General features: G+C 31.1%; 1 protein-coding gene across 2 annotated transcripts in view; it reads right to left on the bottom strand.

Annotated features, from left to right (window-relative positions):
* The window catches only part of DYNC2H1 (dynein cytoplasmic 2 heavy chain 1), a 377984-nt gene that overhangs the window by 141812 nt on the left and 208499 nt on the right, over positions 1-27673 (bottom strand). For both annotated transcript variants that reach the window (XM_051986889.1, XM_051986890.1), the window contains 9 exons: positions 26153-26218; positions 25280-25330; positions 24316-24393; positions 23258-23389; positions 22350-22422; positions 11582-11742; positions 9943-10068; positions 5876-5986; positions 3461-3616 (listed from right to left, as the gene is read on the bottom strand). In XM_051986889.1, coding sequence (XP_051842849.1) covers positions 3461-3616; positions 5876-5986; positions 9943-10068; positions 11582-11742; positions 22350-22422; positions 23258-23389; positions 24316-24393; positions 25280-25330; positions 26153-26218 — 954 coding nt within the window. The remainder of the gene's footprint in view (positions 1-3460; positions 3617-5875; positions 5987-9942; positions 10069-11581; positions 11743-22349; positions 22423-23257; positions 23390-24315; positions 24394-25279; positions 25331-26152; positions 26219-27673) is intronic.

Raw genomic sequence — 27673 nt, 5'->3', positions numbered from 1 at the left:
CTACTACCCATGCTTTAAATGCCAACTCAGGTGCCATTTCTTCCACAAAACTTTATTTTTCTTTTAGGGATTATCATATCTTCACTCTATATGTTCTTCACCATTTAACAGTGCAGGCAACACTTAATAAATGTTGAACATTTTAACTTCTGTGACAATGTATCCTGAACAAAGGAGACTGGATTAGGAACATTGTCATAAAATGATATCCCAAGGTAGAATCAATGAAGATTACATCTTGTTCAATGCACAAGATAATTTTGCATATACATTATAAATTAGATTTTGTCTCATACAATATAATAGAAACTTTTGGGTCTGCTTAAGTGCCTGGCACAAAATTGGCACTTAATTGTGTGTTATTATACAATCCAAATTAGTTTTCCCCAAACAACCAAAAAAAATACTATAAGGCAGGAGTTCCTAGCCATTTTTTGGTGTCATGGGCCATGCTAGAAATCAAATGAAGCCTATGAAGCCCTACTCAGATTAAATAAATAAAATAAAACACACAGTATTGTGAAAGAAATCAATTAATACTGAAATGTAATTTTCAAAATTAAAATTTTGAAAAAAAAAAACAAAATTAAAAGAAACAAGTTCACAGTCCCAAGATTAAGAAGGATCTCTGACTTTAAGGAAACAAAATGCTAAAATTAACATTTTTACAAAAAATGGTGTTTCTCACTTGAGGAATATAATTTCTTCTTTCTTGGCATGCAGCATGGAACCAGGCCAGGCTGAAGAGGGCATGTGCCCGTTCCACAATGTCCTTTTTGCTAATTTGCTCTGGAGTCCAGGATTCATATGTCCGCATTAAGTTCTTCTTTAAACCTGGAGGAGCCTTAAGAAAAAAAAGATTATTTTATAATAACATAATTATATTTAATAAGATAAATATGTTTACTTTAAACAGATTGAAAAGAGATTTTCTGAACAAATATATATTTTGATTACAATATATAGGTTACAATATATTGATTACAATTACATTGAACTGTATATATATCGATATATATCAATATATATCAATATATATATATCTATAGTTATATGTATATGTACATATGTAATTACTATGTATTAAAGAACTGCTGCAATCATCAGATTTTTTTTAGGGTCTAGGGGAATAAGCAAAAAAAAAACCCAGACATTTTATGGATTTTACAATCCATTTTTTAATAATTAATTCAAAACATTTTATATGTGTAAGAAATATTTAAACACATAAACATAAGTCTCAGCAGATATTTACATTTTCTCAGTGAAAGTTTCCAAAATGAGATACTCATTCTCTAAAATAAGATAGCATAAAATTGTTCTAACATCTTTAAAACAAAACATAATAGCTAATGCAATTCTTTTAAGAGAGAAATTCACAGACAATCATTGCTGGAAATTTGTGAGAAAATTAAGTAAAATCAAGAAAGCGCTAAATTTTGTTCTACTCCAAAAGGACCCTCCAGATGTAGCCTAGAGAAATAGGAAATCATTTTTGAGATCTGAATTTTGAGGATTTCTTTATAAACTATGGAATTAATTACAGCAATTTTGAAAATCAACCTATGGAATTACATCAATTTCTTGGTGGAATAGTAAGAACTATAAAAGGCTCTCCCAGATTTTGTCCTAGGGCACAAATATCAAATACACCAAGCATTGGCTGCACGTAGTCCACAATATTCTGGGTGCAGCTAAACCAGATTAAAATGTAACTAAAATATTTAACAAAATTATTAAAATGCAATAGTCAAAAATATTACATTTTAAAACTATTTTAATGTGTGACCTGTAGGATTCCTAATGTATAAAATTAGGATTAGAGACCCCCATTTCTAATTGATACCATTGCCATAGAATATTAGAAAAAAGATGAAATATAAAAATAGTGAATTATAACAAATACAAATTCTATTACAAACTCTGGAACTAATTTTTTAACCTTATGAAAATCTAAAATATATTCAAATAATCCTTGCTCTTCACAGTACCTCCTCTGCTGATACACCTAAGTTCTCTGGCTAAGGCCCTGGCTCAGAGTCTCACTTTCCACCACATGCTCTTTGACTTTATATCACTTTCACTTTCCTAGGTGATGAGGTGGATAGAGCTCTGAGTGGGGAGTTGAGAAAGCCTGAGCTCCAGTCTACCTTCAGATACTGAGTTAATAAGTAAAACTGAGCTAATAATAATCCTTCCCTCACAGAACTATTATAGTCAAATAAGACTGTATTTCCTTTCTTCCTAACTCAAGCCACCATTCAATTTGCTACATTCTGATTCCTAATTATTCTGTCAGTAGAGAAAGATTAAAACAACAACAAATGAACTGATTTCACCTCTTAAAATTGTGTAGTGCTTTAATTTTTGCTGGATCCCCACTATTCTCCAATTAATTATTTTTGCTCTCTATCTCATTGAAACTGTTCAAAATATCCTAATACTGAAACTGTTCCAATTACTGGAGCTTCCTTAATCTCCTAACTATGTTGTAATCTTTAACATTTACAAAGCAGATGACATGGTATCCTTGACAAAACCAATGGTAGCCATCCGATATTAGTTCCCGTCTTTTTATCACATGTATAGTTCTCTAAAATCACACGCAAACATATCTCTCCTATCGCCAAACAATTCCTCTAACTCACTCTATGTTCTAGCCACTTTGTATTCTTCTTTATCTACTTTGCCTTCCTATTTCCATACCTTTTCCATCTGAATATCAGATGATGGATCATCTGAATCCATCTGAATTTCCTCTTTAGCCTAATGACTACTACCCATGCTTTAAATGCCAACTCAGGTGCCATTTCTTCCACAAAACTTTATTTTTCTTTTAGGGATTATCATATCTTCACTCTATATGTTCTTCACCATTTAACAGTGCAGGCAACACTTAATAAATGTTGAACATTTTAACTTCTGTGACAATGTATCCTGAACAAAGGAGACTGGATTAGGAACATTGTCATAAAATGATATCCCAAGGTAGAATCAATGAAGATTACATCTTGTTCAATGCACAAGATAATTTTGCATATACATTATAAATTAGATTTTGTCTCATACAATATAATAGAAACTTTTGGGTCTGCTTAAGTGCCTGGCACAAAATTGGCACTTAATTGTGTGTTATTATACAATCCAAATTAGTTTTCCCCAAACAACCAAAAAAAATACTATAAGGCAGGAGTTCCTAGCCATTTTTTGGTGTCATGGGCCATGCTAGAAATCAAATGAAGCCTATGAAGCCCTACTCAGATTAAATAAATAAAATAAAACACACAGTATTGTGAAAGAAATCAATTAATACTGAAATGTAATTTTCAAAATTAAAATTTTGAAAAAAAAAACAAAATTAAAAGAAACAAGTTCACAGTCCCAAGATTAAGAAGGATCTCTGACTTTAAGGAAACAAAATGCTAAAATTAACATTTTTACAAAAAATGGTGTTTCTCACTTGAGGAATATAATTTCTTCTTTCTTGGCATGCAGCATGGAACCAGGCCAGGCTGAAGAGGGCATGTGCCCGTTCCACAGTGTCCTTTTTGCTAATTTGCTCTGGAGTCCAGGATTCATATGTCCGCATTAAGTTCTTCTTTAAACCTGGAGGAGCCTTAAGAAAAAAAAGATTATTTTATAATAACATAATTATATTTAATAAGATAAATATGTTTACTTTAAACAGATTGAAAAGAGATTTTCTGAACAAATATATATTTTGATTACAATATATAGGTTACAATATATTGATTACAATTACATTGAACTGTATATATATATCGATATATATCAATATATATCGATATATATATATATCTATAGTTATATGTATATGTACATATGTAATTACTATGTATTAAAGAACTGCTGCAATCATCAGATTTTTTTTAGGGTCTAGGGGAATAAGCAAAAAAAAAACCCAGACATTTTATGGATTTTACAATCCATTTTTTAATAATTAATTCAAAACATTTTATATGTGTAAGAAATATTTAAACACATAAACATAAGTCTCAGCAGATATTTACATTTTCTCAGTGAAAGTTTCCAAAATGAGATACTCATTCTCTAAAATAAGATAGCATAAAATTGTTCTAACATCTTTAAAACAAAACATAATAGCTAATGCAATTCTTTTAAGAGAGAAATTCACAGACAATCATTGCTGGAAATTTGTGAGAAAATTAAGTAAAATCAAGAAAGCGCTAAATTTTGTTCTACTCCAAAAGGACCCTCCAGATGTGGCCTAGAGAAATAGGAAATCATTTTTGAGATCTGAATTTTGAGGATTTCTTTATAAACTATGGAATTAATTACAGCAATTTTGAAAATCAACCTATGGAATTACATCAATTTCTTGGTGGAATAGTAAGAACTATAAAAGGCTCTCCCAGATTTTGTCCTAGGGCACAAATATCAAATACACCAAGCATTGGCTGCACGTAGTCCACAATATTCTGGGTGCAGCTAAACCAGATTAAAATGTAACTAAAATATTTAACAAAATTATTAAAATGCAATAGTCAAAAATATTACATTTTAAAACTATTTTAATGTGTGACCTGTAGGATTCCTAATGTATAAAATTAGGATTAGAGACCCCCATTTCTAATTGATACCATTGCCATAGAATATTAGAAAAAAGATGAAATATAAAAATAGTGAATTATAACAAATACAAATTCTATTCCAAACTCTGGAACTAATTTTTTAACCTTATGAAAATCTAAAATATATTCAAATAATCCCATATGTGAAACTTCAAGTTTTTGTATATTATAGTTAGGGAAATACTGAACTGGTCCAATCCACACATGCTTAGAAATCCCTTCTCTGACAGCACTGTCATCTGCAAAATACAGCATCTATTCTGAGATAGTGTTCATTATCTCTTTCAGTCTCATTTTCTAATATATAAAGGGGCACTTCAACTGTACAATTTGTACATCCTCTTCTAGATGTAAAATTCTGTTTCTAAAATGATAGGAATTATTTTCCTTCCTATTAAGGACCATGGAAAAAATGGAAAAATTGGTGGAAAATATTTTAAATAATTACTCTTTATTTACTAGAAATATATATATACATATATAATTTTAACCACTTACTAGAAAATTACTAGAAAAATTAATAAATGTAAAAAAGAACAAGTAAGTTTAACATATACACATTTTCATTCTCTATTATGGTTAATGTGAATGAGACAAAATGGTTACTCAAGTATCCTCAAAATCTGAAACACTGCAAATGCCAACATCACTTACTGCTATTATTAAATTACTATAACAATAAAGAGTGATAACAATGCTTTCTATTTGTATTGTGTATAGTTTATTAAGCATATGCACATAGATTATCTCATTTGATCTACTCAATGACCCTGAAAAATAGGCAAGGCAGGTATTTTTAATCTCTATTTTTACAGATAAAAATACTCAGATTACATGACATAACTAAAAGTGGTAGGTACAAGAATTGAATTACATCTTTTTGCTTTTTGCACTTTATCTAATTGACTCGCAATATATTGACTCTCAAGTGAAAAAAAATGACTAAAACATCTTTTCATAGATTCAAGATTTTTTCCCAATGTCAGAGATTTTGATATGGACCTTAGAAATCTTCAAGTCTAATTTTATCATTTTATAACGAAACTTAAACCAAGGGAGTTGGTTGAAGAACAATGTTTTGAACTCAGGTCTTCTGCCTCTAATTTTTTATTTTAAATTTTTTTCATTTTCACATAGAGCATGTAAGTATAATACACATTCATTCTCAGTCAAGTCATTTAATACAATATTATATGTAACCACATATATAAATAATGTAACATATCATTAAAGAATGATTCAAGCTTATAATGCCTTTTTACCTCATAGGTTATCTTCAGGCTGGACTGAAGCAAAATAGGAGTAAAGTTGGGATGAACTTCAGCTGTGAGCCAAAGACGAAAAGTCTCTTTGGGTTGGAGGGAATTTAATTCCTGGAAGAAAGAAAGAAAATAACAGATTTATTTAAATAAATACTACAAGTGGACCTATTTTGTATTGGTAGGACCTTAAATATCTATATGTATCATATATTTCCTATTAAATCCTTATGAAAGTTTTTTAATGAGATTAAATTAATCATGATTGAAAAATATGGTTTACAAATTTGATTATAATCTAAGCATTATGTTTTAATTATAAAAACTGTGAAGTGGAAAGAGAAGGGGTGAAAATGGATAGGGTGGCAAAATGTTATGCTTATATATAAGTGTGATATGTAAATGAAAAAATGCAATCATAGCCATGTAATGTAAAAATGAAAAGCTTGTATCTTAGGAATTCTCCTCAGGTTAGTACTTCAAAAAAAAAAAAAGAAAAGAAAAGAAAAGAAAAGAAACAAAAAGGTAAATTAACATTATAGAAAGATTTATGGAACACTTACTCATACAAATCAACTTCCTAAACCCAAAAGACTTTAAGAAAGGCAAATTGAAGTGACTGAGCTCTCAGGATTTTATATTGTGAACCTACAATTAGGTCTATTGCCAACATCCAAACTCTTCTTAGTGGCTTTCAGGTCCTCTAAAATCTGGTCCCACAGTACCAATCTCACATTGTTCCCAATATCCTGTGTGGTCCCTTATATATTCTGTACTAGAATGTCTTCTCTTCCAACTCAATCTAACTCTATTCATCATTCAAGACTTATAACTTATATACTATTTCTATTAAACTTCCTTCTAATATTTCTACCCACAATGATTCCCCTCCCATCTTCAAACTCCTATTGACCACTACATAAATTGTTCTCAATTGCCTGCAACAGGTTGATTTTGTTTCTTATTAGATTATAGTTTTTAAGATGGGATTTCTCTTGAATCTCAGCATCAATTAGCACAGAAGTAAGTAAATAATAGGTACTTAATAAATGGTCTATTGAGAATGAGTATACCAATCATAATTATCTAATTAAATGACACTCAATAGTTATATTCTACTTATGTAATATATAAATAATTATTCACATGTTCCTATGAAATTAGTATTGTGATAAAATTCATGAAAATTAATAATATATGCTTATTATTTCCTATGATATAAAAATAGGAAGAACAGGAATTGAATCCCTAATAAGATACAGTAACCAATAAAAAGAAAAGAATAACTTATTTACAACAAATGTGTATTATCTTGAATAAAACATATATACACTATAGACATGCAATTAGGTGGCACAATAAATAAGGTGCTGAAGATAAAGAGTCAGAAAAATCTAATTTAAAATGTTGTGTTAGATACTAGGCAATTCATATTAACTTTCTCAGTCTTAGTTTTTGCATAGGTAAAGTGGGAATATAATTGCATGTTGCCTAAAAGGGTTGTTAAAAAGTTAAAATCAGGTAATATATGTAAAACACTGAAAAACTTTAAAAGGTCTATAGAAAAGTTAATTATGATGACTGTGACAGATGACACTATTTAAAAAGTTGAATGCAACTAATATTATAAAAACTGAGAATTGATTATATATAAGCAAACTTTTAAAGAAAATAATGTTTTTTTATGTATAAAATATATGCATGGGTAATTTTTCAACATTGACCCTTGCAAAAACTTGTTTCAACTTTTCTCCTTCTTCCCTCCAACCCCATTTCCCTAGATGGCAGGTATTTCCATACATGTTAAATATGTTTAATTATATGTTAAATACAGTATATGTATACATATTTATACAATTATCTTGCTACACAAGAAAAATCAGATTTAGAAAGAAGATAAAAATAACCTGAGAAGAAAATAAAAAATGCAAGCAAATAATAATAGAAAGAGTGGAAATGCTATGTTGTGATCCATACTCATTTCCCATGTTCTTTCATAGCTGGTTCTGTTCATTACTGATCAAGTGGAAATGATTTGGATCCTCTCATTGTTGAAGATAGCCACATCCCTGAAGTGAATAATGTTCTCCTGGTTCTGCTCATTTCACTCAGCATCAGTTCATGTAGGTCTCTCCAGGCCTTTCTGAAATCTTTCTGCTAGTCACTTCTTACAGAACAATCATATTCCATAACATTCATATACCACAACTTATTCAGCCATTCTCCAATTGATGGGCATCCATTAATTTTCCAGTTTCTGGTCACTACAAACAGGGCTGCCACAAACATTTTTCACATACAGATCCCTTTCCCTTCTTCAATATCTCTTTGGGATATAAGCCCAATAGTAACACTGCTGGGTCAAAGGGTATGCACAGTTTGATAACATTTTGAGTATAGTTCTAAATTGATCTCCAGAATGGTTGGATCCATTCATAACTCCACCAACAATGCATCAGTGTCCCAGTTTTCCTGAATTCCCTCCAACATTCATCTTTTATCTTTTCCTGTCATCTTAGGCAATCTGAGAGATGTGTAGTGGTATCTCAGAGTTGTCTTAATTTGCATTTCTCTGATCACCAATGATTTGGAGCATCTTTTCATATGACTAGAAATAGTTTCAATTTCTTCATTTTCCCAGTTTATTACTTCCCTTCTAATCTTGTCCACTTTAGTTTTGTTTGTACAAAAGCTTTTTAATTTAAAATTGTCGAAATTTTCTATTTTGTGATAAATAATGATCTCTAGTTATTCTTTGGTCACAAAATCTTTCCTCTTCCACAGGTCTGAGAGGTGAACTATCCTATTTTCTTCTAATTTATTTAAAATCTCATTCTTTAGGCGTAGATCATGAACCCATTTTGATCTTATCTTGATATATAGTGTCAATGCCTGGTTTCTGCCATATTAATTTCCAATTTTCCCAGAAGTTTTTGTCAAATAATGAATTCTTATCCCAAAAGCTGGTGTCTTTGAGTTTGTCAAACACTAGATTGCTATAGTTATTGACTATTTTGTCCTGTGAACTTAACCTATTCCTCTGACCAGCTAGTCTATTTCTTAGCCAATACTGAATGGTTTTGGTGATTGCTGCTTTCTAATACAGTTTTAGATTAGGTACAGCTCTACCACCTTTATTTGATTTTTTTTTTCATTAGTTCCCTTGAAATTCTTGACCTTTTGTTCTTCCAGATGAATTTTGTTGTTATTTTTTCTAGGTCATTAAGATTGTTTCTTGGGAGTCTGATTGGTATAGCACTAAATAAATAGATTAATTTAGGTAGTATTGTCATCTTTATTATATTTGCTCAACCAAGCGCACTTAATATTTTTCTAATTGTTTAGATCTGACTTTATTCGTGTGAAAGTGTTTTGTAGTTTTGCTCATATTTGTTCCTGACTATGCCTTGGCAGATAGATTCCCAAATGAAAATAACATTTATGGTAGAATACAGCCCCTTTTTCAATAATCCTTAAGTATAAACATTATAATCATTAACAAAATAATTAATAAAATAAAATTAATAAAAATAAAAACAAACGATATTTTTTAAATATTGTTTTCAAGATGACCTGAAAACACCATCCAGAATCATCTTATTTAAACTGAACAAAAAAATCTCTGCTATGAAAGTATAAAACACCACAAATAGACTTCCCAAATTTACAGTTTTCTCTATTTTGGTATCTTGATCTATATACAAGATATAGTATCTTGTTCTTCTTTAAAGCAATCTAAGTTTGCCTTTTTCTTCCTAAACAACATGCTGTTTTGTGACAAAATTTAAAAACAAAACAAAACAACCTTCCTTGAGCCTACCATGCTGTGTAACATATAAAATCAAAAAGTTAAAAGGATATCTTTCCAGGAAAAAGAATCTCTTTCTGAATTAGCATTTAAAAATAACTTAACAAAGTTTTAAAGACATTTAAGGTGATTTCATCATATTATTTCTAAGATTTCACAAGTACTACATGTTACAATTTCATACAAAATGATGTTACATAAGGGTTCTTTTAGGGAATAAATTGAACAGTATACTTATTATGTCCCACTTATCCAAGCCTACCTTTTCCAGAATTGGAAGCCATGAAACCACAAGATGTAAGTTCTTCAAGCACAGCCAATCTCCATTTTGAGCACATTCTTTCAGCATCTGAATTGCTAAATCAGCTTGACCTTGGCCCATAGCAACCTAGGAGAAAATAGCTAACATTTATTTTTCAGAATATGTCATCAGTATCACATTTAAGATAAGAAATTTTAATAATGCATAATGAATTAATGCTTAGAGCTTTTATGATAAGATTTCTGAGTTTTTTATATTTTACATATATTCTAAAACCTAGCAGGTAATATTAAAATGCCATGACTTTTCCTTCTTTCTCTTTCCTTTTGTTGCCAGAATTGATGATTGTAGTGACATTTTCTATTGATTCACCATGAAACCCATTATCCAAATTTCGCTTAAATTATCTCCCAAAGATTAACTATCATCATCTTGACAATTTCTCTTTTTTAAACCCTCATTTTCCTTTTCAACTCTATAGTATTTGGCAGTACCTTTCTTTCAAAGCTCTTTTCCATTCAAAATAACTACAGAATATAAAAAAATATTAGAAGGACATCTATTAAGACATATACAAAAGGGCACAAATACAAAATGTTTTTTTATAAAAATAAAGACAAATCTAAATAAATGGAGAGGTCTTAATTACTTATGCTTGGAGCATGATAATATAATAAAAATTAATATGTAATTAAAAAATTACTTAATCAGTGCCATATCAAGCAATCTACCAAAGTATTATTAAAAAGCCTAGAAAAAATTATAACAGAATTTATCTGAAGTACAAAAAGGTTGAAGTTTTCAAAAGAAAATTTCAATATTCCAAACCCTTCATAATTTGTAAGAAAAACTGCTATCTAATTATGTCTTTCTATCTCATTCTCATGGACATGATTTTCTGAATCAAATTTTTACCTTCCTTGATCTCCCTGTAACAGTTTACACTGGCCTTTTTATTTTTACTCTTATATTTACTTTTTTATTCTTTATATTTTCTCCTCCTTTTGCTTCTAAAATAGCACTCTCCCCTATTTTGGTTGTCCTCTTATCTATTTTCCCTATTTCTTTCTTTGTTTTTACTTTGACCCCTTAATACCGAGTTCACTTAAAGTCCTATTGTTTCTCTACCAAAGATTTAACTTCATTCTTTATGAAGATGATTCCCAACCCTCAGTTTCTAACTCTGACCTCTCTCCTGAGCTTCAGACACAAATTTGAAAGTTAGAGTAGTCTATCCAGAACTAGAAATCAGGCCCTTTGAGGCCTAGTTCATTTAGGCCTAGGTTTCTTTTAGAATCTGCAAAATGAAATAGGAAACTGATGGAATTATTACCTAGATAATAAAAATAATTTCTCAACTAATCTCTATTATCAAGGTACATTAGATAAATACATTTTAATTAGATAGCTTCCTTCATTTTTTTCCACAGAAAATGATCCTAATATTCCAGTTTAAATCTTATCCAAAAGCATAACCCTATGACACAGTAAATTACATACTAGTGAGTTGAAAAAGAATATATTTTTAAAGGAAAAACAATAAATTCTTTTCTCATCAACAAATAAAGTATTCTAATAATACTAACTTCAGTAGAAGCAATAGTAACAATAGAAGAATTAATAAAAACCCAGGACTAACCTGATGATAACAGTCTCCACTTCTTTCAGTATTAGCAAGTTCCTGTAGTTCTTGGGAAGGATCAGCTCCAGGAGAAATAATGATCAAAACAGGTTCAATTTCTAATGTCTCTTTGTATAGACGTTTCAGATTTAAAGGTGCTGGGGACAACTCTTTCATTCCTAAATCACATATTGGGCAAATAAAAAGAAAATTAATATATGTGTACACACACACACACACACACACACACACATATATGCACACACATATATTATACATACACACATTCCTTAAATCTAATTAAAACAACTGCATATTGATAAAAGGAGATAAATAAAAATACTTGTCAATTGTTTTTCATCTAAAAATGATGGATATGAGTCATTAAGTATATTTCTCTCCCAAGAAGACATGAATGCAAATCATCTGGCATATATACAAGTATATAGAAACACATATGAAACAGATGCAAGGTAGTCTTGAGAGTTATCTTGGAAGAGAAGACACTAGCACCTGAGGGAACAGGAGGTCAAGAAAGTTCTCATGAAAAAAATAGTACTTAAAATAAATCTTGAAAGACCACCGAGTCCAAGAACACAGAGCAGAAGAGGAGTAATAATATAGGATGGGAAACAGTTTTACAATGACATATGGAGACATGATATACTGTATCATGTACCCTAGTTACAACAAGAAGGATAGTTTGGCTAGCCTAATGTAAGAAACAGAGTAATGCACAATAAAGCAAAAAAAAAAAAAGGTGAGATAGGGCAAAATTAGATATTACCAAATAAAATGGATAATGTCTCTTGTGGGGCTTAAAGCATGTCCAACTTAGAAATCACAAACAGAAGAACTTTCTTGTGAGCCCACTGCCTTTTATAAACTACTAATTTATAGGAAAATGTGCAAGGCAGTTCTATATTTGGGGGAAGTGAATGAAAATGGATTCACAAAACACAAGAGTACCATTTCAATTATATGGAAAATTTTATCAGCCCAAAAGACCAGGAAATTACAAAATAGAAGGAAGAAACACTCAATTTCATAGAAAATTAGAGCAACAAGGAAACCCTAAAGATCATCCAATATAACCTTTCATTAAATGCAATAACAATACACTTGACAAGTGGTTATCATAATTCAAAGTATATGCTCTTGGGTGTTCACTCAAACACTCATGAATACTATATGTATCTTGCCATGAACACTATATGTATTTGTGGGACAATGTGCCCCAGGGTGATGTAGAAAAAAGGTTTTTAGCTGTGTTTTTACAATTGAACTCAGTATACTTTTTATTTGTATTAAGTGTGTTAACCACTACCAGTATCAGCCACAGCAGGTGGTTCATGAATTACAGTGACCCACACAATACATAGAAGAAAGCTACCTCACCAGCAAGACAGATGAATGCTATATTATAGAGGCAAAATTAATAACCAATAAACATTAAGTGCCTTCTATTTGTCATACACTGTGCTAAGCACTGCATTAATTAATTAAAGTACAATGGATTAGATGTGGAAATTCTAAAGAGTATTGGAAAAGACTAAAGGGAACAAAAATTAAGTAGAAAGGCCAAATAAAACAATCTACAAACAAATAAAGGAAGGCAGCAAAGGGCTTTTAATTATAAAGATGGACTTATCTGAAAGATACATAAGTTTTACTTATATAGCATACAATAAGAATTTAACATGAGAGCTGTAAAGATTATTGTTAATTTTGATGTTCAATCTTAAATTCTATGGATGTATGACACCCTGGCTAAGACTACAGTTTTCCAGTTTAAGAGGGGAATATAAATTGTATTCAAGGGTTGCTTCTGTTTGTGGGACTCATTTCTATCCTGCTGAGAGATTAATAAATGAGGGCGCAATAAACAAATTGGTTCCCTGCAACCTATATACCTTAGGGAATTCAAGCACAGTAATGGGTGAAAACAACTGTTAAGAGGAAGATACAAATACCTAAATATTTTTAAAGACTTCTGAAATATGCATTTTTAACTAGTTTCAACCCAGTATGGACAGATGTCACACAAGAAAATTTATTTTTTATTTGTAAATCATAAGGTTTTTTGTTTTTGTTTTTTAGAAATGTGATCTGAGATGGAGTCATCTATATCCAGAGAGAAGATTGTGGGTACCAAGTATGGATCACAACATAGTGTTTTCATTCTTTTTATTGTTTGCTTGCATTTTGTTTTCTTTCTAATTTTTATCTGATTTTTCTTGTGCTGCATGATAAATGAGGAAATATGTAAAGAAGAACTGCACATGTTTAACATATTGGATTACTTGCTGTCTAGAGAAGGAGGTGGGGAGAAGAAAGGGAAAAAATCTGGAATACAAGGTTTTGCAAGGGTGAATGTTGAAAATTATATATGCATATATTTTGAAAATAAAAAACCTTTAATAATAAAACAAAAAAAAAAAAGAAATGTGATCTGAGCCAATACCCTTCAGACAGTCAGAAAAACCCTCAAAACATTTATTAAGTGACTACTTATGTACCAGGCACTGTACTAAATGCTAGAGGGAAAGGTAAAAGAACACAGGTTTCCCAAAAGTTCATAATCTAATTGGGGGGAGCAATTTGTAAACGGCTATGTACAAACAAGAAATCTGTATTGTAAATGGGAAAAAATCAACAGAAGGAACCTCTGTAGAAGAAAGATTTTAGTGGGCCACAGAAACAGGGAATAGGGGGACAGCCAGTGAAAATGCCCAGAGTAGAAAGTTAAGAGTATCTTTTCAAAGAACAAGAATTCAAAGGATTGCAGAGAACATGGGGCAGGGGAATCAGGTACAAGAAGACTAGAAAGGGGTAGGATGGTATAGATTATAAAGGGCTTTGAATGCCAAATGAGGATTTTGTATTTGATCTTAGAGATGATAGAGAGCCAGGAGTTCAGGAGGCTGAGGCTGTATCTGAGGACATATGATCAAACCTGCACTTTAGAACAATGGAATAAAGAGAGTTTTGGAAAGGGCAGAGGCTTGTAGGAGACCAATCACCAGACTATTACAATAGTCCAGTTAGAAGTGGGTGAGAGCCTGCACGGGGCTGATGGCAGAAGAGATGTTATGAAGGTAAAATTGACAAGTCTTAGGAACAAATTAGAAGATGACACGTATATCGTGAGACTAGGAGGAATTTGATCAGCAAACTTTTTTTAAATGCTTACTATATGATCCAGGTATGAGAGACAAGGCCAAAATTAAAATTATCCCAGTCCTCAATAAGCTTATCTTCTACTGCGGGTATAAGTAAATTCAAAACACTTAAAAAGTAAAACAATTTCAAGGAGGGATTGAGGAAGGAGGCAGAGAGAGAGAGAAATACAGACAGAGAGAGATAGAGAATAACTGGGTTGAATGAAAAGGGAGGGTGGAAAAAGAATTATATTATGAAATAAATGGCACCTGAACTTTAATTTGAAAGGAAGAAGGAATTCTATATGATACAAGTGAGGAGGAAATATTTTCTAGACAATGGGGGAAATTACACAGATGTTGAAATACAATATTATATACAGGGAATAATCAGTAAGCCATTTTGACTTTAAAAGAAAGAACAAGGAGGAGAAAACTATGAAATAAGACTGGGAAAATAAATGAGAACAAGATTTAGGTGTCACACTGACCAGTCTGTATTTCATCCTAGAGAGAATGGAAATACAGCTTTTGTTGGAAGGTGATCTATTTTTAAGGAGTATCAGCTCCGCAGCTCATCAGGTCTCTTTTGACTCTCAGTTACTAACACCTCACTCACTCACATTATCTTTGTAAAGGGGTGTGTCTTTGTCATTACCTCAATAAGGAAATTTCTAACTTCTCAGTTAAATAGATCAACTACAGATATGCACACCCATATGTGATCAAGGACTACTGATTCAAAGACATTTTAACTTCAAAAAAATCTGCCACTGAACAAAGTGAAATGATGTAGGAAAAGATGTTCATATTGGTTGAGAAGATCTTTGTTTCCTCCTACAGCCTCCTCTACCATTAAGGAACCCTGGGAACTTCAAAAGGTCTAAATGTTTGGATTTTCTAATTGTTGTCAAGTAGCATTTCCAAAACATGAGCTGGAGGCAGTGTTTGCCTAAGGAATCAAGGACAGACAATATACCTTGAGGAAAGGCAGCTGCAGAATCCCAAAAGAAGCTCAACACAAGTTCTGCTGTGCCTAGGGAGAACTTCACGAACATGCTGTGAAGGGAGAAAAAGAACTTCCAGCGACCAAAATTTAAGTAATCTCGGCCACATATGCTCTAAACTAGAGGACTTTCCCCAAAAGTCTACCTATGCTACTGGGAATGTATATCACAGACTTTTGGGAGGATGCTATTTACTAACTTTTTTTATTATATCACCTTAATAAAATGCCTCTCTAAAAGATATTTAATCTAACCACCTAAATGATCTCATCTAATAATCACCGGAGATAATACAATGATGAGGGCTACAGTACTAGAAAAATACACTCCCTAATCTCAGGGTCTCCACATCCCTGAGAAGATGAGAAGTAACTGAGTCCTAGGAACCTCCTTGCCAGGGCCAAGCAGGGGTAGGAAAAGCAAGCTTTGAGCACATGCAATAAGTTACACACAAATATACACATATATACACACACACACAAACACACACACTCTGAAACAACCAATGAAAGATTCAGAATGTGCAAGGAAGGTGATAAGGAAATTTTTTTTTCTACCACACCATCACAATGTCTAAGTTCTTCATCAATTTAAGGATATATTATATATGCGTGTATATATATATATATATATATATATATATATATATGTATATATATATATATATATAAATATATATATATATATATATATAAATATATATATATATATAGTTATACAGGCATGTATAACTAAATGTTTGGATTTTCTAATGGTTGTCAAGGAAATTGCACATTGAGAGCCTAGCATAATACCACGCCTATAACAGACACTTAACATCAATTAACAAAAAGCACCAACTTCCTGTGAGGTATTGTACAAAGCATTAGAGACATAAAAACAAGACTTTGGTCAGATCTGAGCTTAAGGAAGAAGCATGCAGAATGGCCTGGAGTAAGAAGAGATTTGAAGCAGGGAAATCAAGTAGGAGACCACCATGATAATCAAGATGAGAAGTGAGGAGTATTGCAGAGGAAGACATGAAAAGATCTGGCAACTGACTGGATAATGCAGAGTGAAGAATCAAAGATCATGCCAAGGTTAAGAATCTGGTGATGAAGTGAATGGTGGTGTCTATAACAGAAATAAGGAAGTTTCAAGGAGGGGTGGGTTTAGGAGAAAAAATAATGAATTCTGTTTTAGACACTGATTCTGAGATTTCTCAAAGAAAATAAATATTTTTGAGCTGAAGTGAACTGAAATAAAAGACTTATTTGGAGAATGGCTGCTAATAAACAGTCAAAAGCCCAAATTTAGCATTGCAATATTAATATAAAAATTAATTTTATATGTTAAGAATGGTAAAATATTTTAGTCTAGAGAAAGGGCAAACACTGAAAAGTTATACTATTTAAAGAAAATATAGAAGCTATTAATCTCAATTAATTTTGCTTCAAATACTCCAATGCAATTTCCAAAACACTTCTAAATGAATGATTCTACTTAAAATGTGATTAAATATAGGAAAATAAGTAGTCAAATCTCTGGACAAATATCAAAATTGTCATCATAAATCAATACCATCTTAAGAAGTTAGAAAGGATAAAATGTCAAAGGCATTGTGCATTACTATATGTTAAACTACTGGAATTGTGTGTTTTGAAGAAATGTTAATGATCAATTTGAAGTCAGAACTGGATGAAAAGAATGATAGATTTGAAGTCAGAAGTCATGAGTTCAAATACCAGTTCCAGCACTAATAAATTGACTAACACTGGGATTCAGTTCCTTCATCCAAAAAATGACTTAGGAGACTGCATATAAATATTTGACAAAATTTACAGCTCCATTCTCAGAACAGTCTTTTAAATAAAAATCACAAGAAAAAATCACAAATTTCAATTAAAATTTATTTTCAGTAAATCTATATGTAGTCTCCTCTTAAGAACAATTAATAAAAGCCTTGGGGCAGAGGCAGATAGAATTGAGATATACTTTTCTATAGATTTCTCACTCACACACATAGCCCAAGAGGAAACTGGATTTTTCTAGCCCAGGAGACAATAGTAGAGAGAGCACTATGGTGGTACATAGAGTGCCTTGAGTAGGCTTTGAAATAAGTCAAACTATTTATTTCCATAAATTATATTTAAAAATCAGGATGTTCTATCAGACCAAACATTATATTGACATAGTATGAAGAGTTCTAACAGTAACAAATAACAGAGCAAGGCTTGGATATATCCATTAGATCCAAAAAGAGAGTTCAGGGTTAATGTTGCTTATTTCTATCAATATTTTGATTTCTTAGATAACATAACCAAAATTACTTTGTTTGAAATATCTATTATAAGTTGGGTTTTGGGTAGCCTGATGTATAGTATTTTTTTCTAGCTCTTCAAATTTATTGATCTATCTACTCAAGAATACATACTATATATTATTGAAAATGATGGTAATTAATGCGTGTTGTCTTAATTTAGCAATATATTTGGAATTGTATTCAAATTTCTGCTGATTTTTGACAGAAAATTTTATCTTAGAGAAAATTTAGATCACAGAAATACATTCCAGTAACCTTACTTGATGAGACTATAAATTAAATTCTATAAATTCCTTTATATTCTTTGCATAATATCTAGAACACTCAATAAATACTAATTCAATAGAATATGAACAAAAAGTGATACCTTTCAGAAAATATTTAAAAGAAAATAAATTTTCTTTTAAACAATTCAAAAATCACTTACTTTATAACACAGTATAGATCTATCATTCTTGCATTAGTAACTGCTTAAAGTTAAAAAATCTGTTTCTTGGCCTTTCCCAACAGTTTCTCAAAATTTTTCTCACACAAAAGGGACTATGGGCCAATTATATAAAGTATAAATAAGTAAAAGATTTATTTTAGTGGAGAAAGAACTAACCTTAAGAGCCAATAATAACTTGAGTTCAAGTTCTTTGCCTCTGATATATTCTGGCTAGGTACCCTGGATAAGTCTCTTAATGATCTAGCTAACTCTTTAAGACTTGTAAAGAAAATAAAGAATTGCTAGAGGAAGTTTCACACCAGAATTCCTTACCTCATGAATAAGACTATTACTATACCAGGTAAATTATTATTATTATTTTAAGAATTATTTTTATACATCACAGGACAGATAAGCCCCAATGAGAAGTTTAGCTTCAATACATTGTGCAATGCTTGTTTATAAGTTAAAAGTGTCAGCATGTCATAAATTATAGGTTTTTTCTAGGTTTTTTTATAAGTATATATTTATTTGTATTTATTATCATATGATATTATGTACTACTAAACATATTGTATATATTTATAACTTTTAATTTGAAAGAAAATCCAATTCAACAAGCAATTAAGTCCACACTATGTACAGGAATCCATGATAAGCACCAGAAGTTCAAAAGAAAAACAATTTTCTGACTCAAGGACTCTATGCTAGTCTCAAGTAGCCAAGACTTCAGAAAGAGCCACTGAATCAAACCTCAGCTTCTTCCCTCCTATGTATTCCTAGAAACACAGAATTTCAGAATTTGGAGACCTTTTGGCAACTATAACTCTAAATCAATTTAAAAAAAGAAATTCCTTCTTCAATAAGCCAAAGAATTTTCTAACTCTGCTTGGAGATCTCTAAGAAAGGAGAGCCCTTTATCTCCTGTATCAGCCTACTTTTGAATACCTTTGATTATTAGGAAGGTTCTTTTTTCACACCTAAAAAGCCTAAATTTGTCTCTTTGAAGCTTCCATGTATTATTCCTCAATCTGCCTTCTGGGTTCAGTCTAATCATATTTCTGTATACCAGCTTTTCACACATTGAAAGGGAGTTATCATCATGTCTTCATTGAGTCTTCTCTTCTTTAAATAAAACATTCACAATTCCTTCTACAGATGCCCATGTAAAATAAACTCAAGGTCTTTCACCATGCTAATTGTTTTCCTCTGGACATTCTTCAGATAATTTATGTCTTGCCTAAAATTAAGGTGTGCTTCAGATGTCATCTAATCAGAAGACAATGCAATAAGACTATCACTTTCTAAAATCTAGATGCTATGTTTGTTTTCATGTAGCCCAAGAATGCTTAGGATTTTTTGGCAATCATATCAACCCTCTTTATTCATAATGAGCTTTCAGCACAGCAAAACACTTAGATTTTTTCCAGACAAAATGCTTTTTGTTAATGTCTCCTCACTTTAGTTTTATGTCTATTAAATTTCATTGTGTTGGAATCAATCCAATGGTCTAGCCTGTCAAATTCTTTTTCAATCTTAGATAAAGATGGCTATGACCCACTATTAGCAATCTTTAGTACCTTTGTGTTGTTTGCAAATCTGAAAATATGATATTTAGTATTTTGTAAATTACTAATAAAATATTTTACATAAAACAAAATTTTATGTTTAATCATATAAAATATATAAATTATTTTATATAAAAATACAACCCTTAGACATTATCTTGGAGATTTGCTTTTAATCTGGCATGTTCATCTGACAGAAATATGTGGTATCCTTCTATTATACGATATTAATTCCTAATCATGACAAAAACCTCAAAATTGTCATTTTTTTTCATAAACTATTATATCAAATAGAGAAAGAAAAATCAATATATATAGTTAAAGGTAAACAAGTAAGGAAAAATTAGTATATAATGTCAAGAAAATTTCAATGAGAACTTGACATTTAAACACCACTTGAAGACAATTACTTCAATATAAATGTATTTCCTTGATTTTTACCATTAAACTTAATATTTTAAAAATTATTTAAACTTATAAAGACTAGTGTGTTCAAATGCAATTCAACATTACAATAATATATAACTTGTTAAAACGAAATCTATATTTTTGAAAACCAAATATTTAACAACTAAAAGTACATAAAGACTTTAAATTATTATAGTTATTAAGATCCCAAAGAAAACAAGCACATATTAAAAATGAATGATCCATACCATGCTAAATCATTTTAAGGTGGTACTTACCCAGAGTTTTACATGCAAAAAGGGCCATAGCACTTTGAAGTCTATCTGGTCTAAGAGCCTGTACAACAAGGACCTTGGAATAAAATACAGTAAAGGGCAATGCCATAATAATGTTAAAAATCATGACAACTAGAAAAATGGTATATTCATTTAAGAAAAGAGATATTATAAGGAAGAGTAAGATTTATACATTATATTTTTCCTTAATTATTCTAACAACTATCCATAAATTCTGTCTTTCAAGATATAACTAAACAGCATCAAATGCATCAAACTACAGCTAATGAAATATCTTTTTGTTTCAGTCACAATCCTCAAAATGTTTAAGGGAATTATGAAATAAAATCAATCACTCAGGCAGACAATAAGTCTAAATTTGTCTCTTTGAAGCTTCCATGTATTATTCCTCAATCTGCCTTCTGGGTTCAGTCTAATCATATTTCTGTATACCAGCTTTTCACACATTGAAAGGGAGTTATCATCATGTCTTCATTGAGTCTTCTCTTCTTTAAATAAAACATTCACAATTCCTTCTACAGATGCCCATGTAAAATAAACTCAAGGTCTTTCACCATGCTAATTGTTTTCCTCTGGACATTCTTCAGATAATTTATGTCTTGCCTAAAATTAAGGTGTGCTTCAGATGTCATCTAATCAGAAGACAATGCAATAAGACTATCACTTTCTAAAATCTAGATGCTATGTTTGTTTTCATGTAGCCCAAGAATGCTTAGGATTTTTTGGCAATCATATCAACCCTCTTTATTCATAATGAGCTTTCAGCACAGCAAAACACTTAGATTTTTTCCAGACAAAATGCTTTTTGTTAATGTCTCCTCACTTTAGTTTTATGTCTATTAAATTTCATTGTGTTGGAATCAATCCAATGGTCTAGCCTGTCAAATTCTTTTTCAATCTTAGATAAAGATGGCTATGACCCACTATTAGCAATCTTTAGTACCTTTGTGTTGTTTGCAAATCTGAAAATATGATATTTAGTATTTTGTAAATTACTAATAAAATATTTTACATAAAACAAAATTTTATGTTTAATCATATAAAATATATAAATTATTTTATATAAAAATACAACCCTTAGACATTATCTTGGAGATTTGCTTTTAATCTGGCATGTTCATCTGACAGAAATATGTGGTATCCTTCTATTATACGATATTAATTCCTAATCATGACAAAAACCTCAAAATTGTCATTTTTTTTCATAAACTATTATATCAAATAGAGAAAGAAAAATCAATATATATAGTTAAAGGTAAACAAGTAAGGAAAAATTAGTATATAATGTCAAGAAAATTTCAATGAGAACTTGACATTTAAACACCACTTGAAGACAATTACTTCAATATAAATGTATTTCCTTGATTTTTACCATTAAACTTAATATTTTAAAAATTATTTAAACTTATAAAGACTAGTGTGTTCAAATGCAATTCAACATTACAATAATATATAACTTGTTAAAACGAAATCTATATTTTTGAAAACCAAATATTTAACAACTAAAAGTACATAAAGACTTTAAATTATTATAGTTATTAAGATCCCAAAGAAAACAAGCACATATTAAAAATGAATGATCCATACCATGCTAAATCATTTTAAGGTGGTACTTACCCAGAGTTTTACATGCAAAAAGGGCCATAGCACTTTGAAGTCTATCTGGTCTAAGAGCCTGTACAACAAGGACCTTGGAATAAAATACAGTAAAGGGCAATGCCATAATAATGTTAAAAATCATGACAACTAGAAAAATGGTATATTCATTTAAGAAAAGAGATATTATAAGGAAGAGTAAGATTTATACATTATATTTTTCCTTAATTATTCTAACAACTATCCATAAATTCTGTCTTTCAAGATATAACTAAACAGCATCAAATGCATCAAACTACAGCTAATGAAATATCTTTTTGTTTCAGTCACAATCCTCAAAATGTTTAAGGGAATTATGAAATAAAATCAATCACTCAGGCAGACAATAAGTCTAAATTTGGATCTACAATGCCAAACATATTAATTTCTAAATTGTTGTCTTTGGGATGAAACTAAGTGATCAAGGTCACAAGAATAGAAATTTTGAAAAGTTTTCTGACTAAATTCATAGTGCATTCTACTATTCTTGATGGTTGAGTCTTTTACTTTCTATCACTGCTTATCATAAAAATATGGCATGCAATTCTGGCTAACTGTCACTGTGATTTTTGTACTGGAAGAGAATCTGGAACAAAGGGATAGTCCATATGAAGCTAGAATAGAAGTTCTCTGTTTCTCTGTCAAGGTTGTTTCTTATATGGCTACCCGTATAGCAAAGATGGAGTTATGAGGGGAACAGAGAACTGGCAGTAATATGTTAAGATAGACCACAAACATTAATTGTTACCATTTTTTGTTTTGGTCAGGGTGTTAAGTGACAGCCAAAACGTGAATGCCATTCAACGGCAAGTATATTGAAGATACCATAACTACCAAAGACTAATTCAAAAAGCAGAAACATTTTCCATTTAGATAAAGTTAAATTTTACCTGCTGAAATAAAGAAACCTTCTTTGAGAGAATGGATGGAAATTCCTGCTCACACATTGAATTATGGTAATAGGGTCTCCATAGACTTACATCATCAAAGCATAATGTCTGATAGAGACTTGGAAGTGTTATCTATAAAGGAAATACATATAAATACACAACAATAATATCAAAATATTATTAATAATCATTATATTTATATATTATAATATATTGATTAATTATATTAATAATAACACATAAATAATAAATACATATGATTTTAAAAATAAAACAGCAAGTGACTCTCATATGTCCACAAGTGCTAAATCTTCAAGCCTAGTAGTAGATTCCTTCTCTGTGACTATTTTCCATCAACTCTATGTCCGTGTCCGTGTGTGTGTGTGTGTGTGTGTGTGTGTGTGTATAAAACATAATTATTTACATGTTATCTCTCCAATTAAAATGTCAGTTTTTTGATACCAGGACTAGTTTTGCCTTTTGTTTGTAACTTCTATGACTTATCATAATGTCTAGCAATTAGTAAATGCTAGTTAAATTTTGTTGAATAACTGATTGGACAATTACAATAACTGCCTTATTAGAAAAATCCTATTACCTAGATATCTCCCTTAACAATATATCTATTACAAGGCTGCCCAAATAGTCCAAAGGCTTATAATTAACCATTTTGGAATATAAATGTTGGCAACTAGGTTTTTTTTAATCTACTAATTAATAAGACATATTGATTATTATTACTGTTCTTCATAATCTCCAAAAAATCCTATATATATGGAACAATTTATATTTATAAAGAATTTTAAACCCCATTCTCAAAGTACATCATAACTGTATCACCTGAATTATTCTTTGCTTCTTTGTTTTGCCTCTTTATAATCTCTGAGACAGTAACTCTTCTTAAAGGGATATTATTTCAATTTTACAGAAATATCATGACTGCAAATGGCCAAAGGACACACAAGTTACTGCACTCCCAGCTAAGTCAAAAATAACTGAAATATACATGTATTATCAAATATGTCTCCATAGTATAAAAGTAATCACATTCTCATTACCTTTAATGTTGCCACTGCCCAGCTCCGTTCTTGATCTATCCAAGATGGAAGTTGATCACGAATTCTTTGCTGAGTGTCCTTCAGAAATTAGACAAATTATAAAATGTGTGCAATTTGAAAAAAAATTGACTTTGAAAAAATCTTTAACAACTGAATAGCTGTTTTTAATTTTAAAAATGGTTTGAAAAATCGCAAAAGTGTTCATTGGTTTTTACATTTCAGTGTTTTCTCCAGGCAATTCAAAAAAAGTCACATGTCCATGTGACATAATACCAATGAAAATGTATTTTAGTTGCATTCATCTTTAATGAAACTTTTAAAACAATCTGACTGTGGATAACAGAAAGAAATAGCCAACAAACATACTTTAAGGGAATCTTCATTTAAATACATTATGAGAGCTATTCCACAATAACCTGCCATCTAGGCAGTTTGTAGCCACAGAAAACCCCCTACTCCATTTTGTCCTTCAAAGAGGAACTTTCCCATTTCCTCTCATTCTCTCTCTGGTTGCTGCCAGGTAAGGAAGCATTGATCAAGAGGATTCTGATGCTGAATCCTGAATCCTTTTTTTCCCCCTGAATCTTTATAATGCAAGCCTGCTAGTAATATGATCAATAAAAGAAAGCAAAGGTTTTATTTTTGTTTCTAGAATTTGGAAAAAATTTACTTCATTAATTTAAATATATACAAAGTCTCTATTAGTAATTATATTTAATTTTATCCTTAGAAAAATGGGCTGAGAGCCTCTTAAACTTTGGTTAGAATTAAATTCAGTGTGATTTTTCCAGAAAAAATCTGGAATGTGAATCAAGATTAAAAGATAAACAGAAAATTTATTCATAATAACTTACTAATTATTTTTTTTTAGCAACAGCTTAATTTACATACTAATGTTATTTTGTGAAGACGATAGGTAGGTTTTTTTCTTCCTTTAAAGGTATAAAACTGCTATTTAACTTACTGCTTTCCGTAACATGTCTCCAACAATTACTCCAGTAAAAGTATCCCATTCCTGGTGAAGGAAAATTTGCATATTTTATGAGAAACACATGAGACACATTAAAAGACTGACAGCAGTCTGACTCCCTGCTTTCCATATATAAGTTTTCTACCTATGGAAGTTTTGTGGGGGCAGTAGGAAAGTAGTCTCCTAATAAATACAACAATCTCATATTTTCTGGTATAAAAGGGTTTACTACCTTGCATTAGAAACAATACTTCCTACTGGACAACATGTGGTAAATACATCAGATTACACAACATTCAAGAAGGATATATATGGACCTCTGGTCATTTTGCACATATTACTAAAGTTAGATACTTCTAATTTGAACTACATTGGCTAAGCTTTATTTTGAGTCTATATGGCCCAGATAAGGAAAGAATATTGGGCAAGAAAACTGGTTTAACCAGAGTTCCTAGTACTACCAGTGAACCAAAGAATATCTTTTTCTACTTTTGCATTATAACTCAGAATTTAAGAGACATATTTTCTTACTTTTTCAAGTAATTCCAATGATACCTTTTAATACTTCATTTAGGAATAATAATTCCTAAATTACTCTCACTTTGAAAATGAACTAAAATACTATTTTTATCCAACAGTCATTATTTTAGAAAAGAACAAGAACAGACAAATTTTATGGATGCAAATACACATTTCATCATATTTCTTTTTCTGAATTATAAAACAGTAATTACATTTTAAATCTTAGGGGTATTTAGTACAGAACTATGAACTAATAATATTCAATCCTGAACTAAAACCACATATTTAAACACATTAAAACTTTTATTTGTAATACTGAAGCTTCCCCTTTGTGACTTTACTTACATTTTCTTGGAAAAGTTCAGGATGCATTCCTCGAACAAAATGTAAAGCAAACATCAGCTGATCAGCCTGAAATAATCACAAAATAATCAAGCTTTTTCATAAATCTGTGACATTTAGAGGACTGTTCTTTAAACATACAATTCACATATTAAGTACTTTGACTTCAAAGCATACTCTATAGTCAATGTAAATACTGTATATTTAGCTAGGTCTACACAGAGGAAAACAAATGTTTCCAAAATTTGGCCATTACATATGTTTTTAGCTAAAAGCAAAACAAGAAATTTTACTCAGTGGCACTGTGTTAGAGTTCAAATGTTGAGTTCTTGTTCTTCTTTAAAATATTATAAAAGTTCTCTCTGGGTGCCTTCCTTGGAATCAGGATTTTGTCGGTCCTTGTTCGGGCGCCAAAATGTGGTGAGCTTTTTCTTCTCAAAAATCAGCCCGGTGATAAAAGTTCAGATCTTTTATTATCTCCAATATAGCCCAGTTAGCTTAGAGGCCTATCTCTCTGCTTGGTTCCAAGAGCTCTCTCCGAATGTCGCCAAATCCAAAGGTTCTGTCCTTCAGCCTCTGCCTCTGCTTTCTTCAGCCTCCAACCAACACAGAGATGGAATGTCTCTCTTGTATCCTTCTGGGGAGCCCAGCCACCAACTACAGTGGTGTGAGATGAAGATGAATCTGGTTGTCCACTGAACTCTCCACTCGTAGCTTCTTCCTCTGTAAACTCTGTCTGCCACCAGCCAGCCAAGAGGAAAAAAATGTATTCTCTCTTGCCTTGCCTCGGAGAAAGGGCTTCTGGCGTAACTCCACTGAAATCTGATGGAGAGCTTCTGTCTGTTTCTTTTATCCAAGAGGGAGGAATTGTGGGATACGAGAGAGAGGGATTATGGGTTTTCTCCCATAGTGCTCTCTGGCCCAAATTGCTTCAAGGGAGGTGTGAACTCCCTTGAAGTTAGAAAGTTTACTTTGTGAAGCTGGCATACTTGTGAACTCCAATGAGTAAAGGTGTGGACACAAGCCTTATATTAATTAGTTCTACTTAGTACCTTGTTTCAGGTTCTGGCCAAAATCTTCTTGTAAGATTAGATCAACTCTAATTAGTTAGCAGTTAGTAAGGATTCCAACAGCACTGGATAAGAAGACTTAGCCCTACAAAAGTCTCTTCAAATGCATAGAAACTTACTAATTTGTCCAGTAGTTGGCTCATTACTAGTTCAACTTTCTAATTGCCATCATATAGACACTTTCATAGAATTACACAATCTAAGATATGGAAGAGGTATTATAAGTTATCTAATGTTACCAAGAAATAATCCTCTTCCAAATTCTGTTTCAAGACTTCCAGTTCAAGACTTCAACCATTATTTCTCAAAGTATGCCATTTTTTTCTGGATAGTTCTAATTGGGAGGAAGTTTTTTCTTTACATTAAGCCTAATCTCCTGTTCTATAAATTCTACTCACTGCTCCAAATCTACTGTCTGGGGACCAAGCAGAACAATTCTAATTATGTTCTGTTG

The sequence above is a fragment of the Antechinus flavipes genome, chromosome 3, assembly GCF_016432865.1.
Source record: "Antechinus flavipes isolate AdamAnt ecotype Samford, QLD, Australia chromosome 3, AdamAnt_v2, whole genome shotgun sequence".
NCBI lineage: Eukaryota > Metazoa > Chordata > Mammalia > Dasyuromorphia > Dasyuridae > Antechinus > Antechinus flavipes.
The sequence above is the reverse complement of the archived record's forward strand: the minus strand, read 5'-3'. Positions and strand labels throughout refer to the sequence as shown.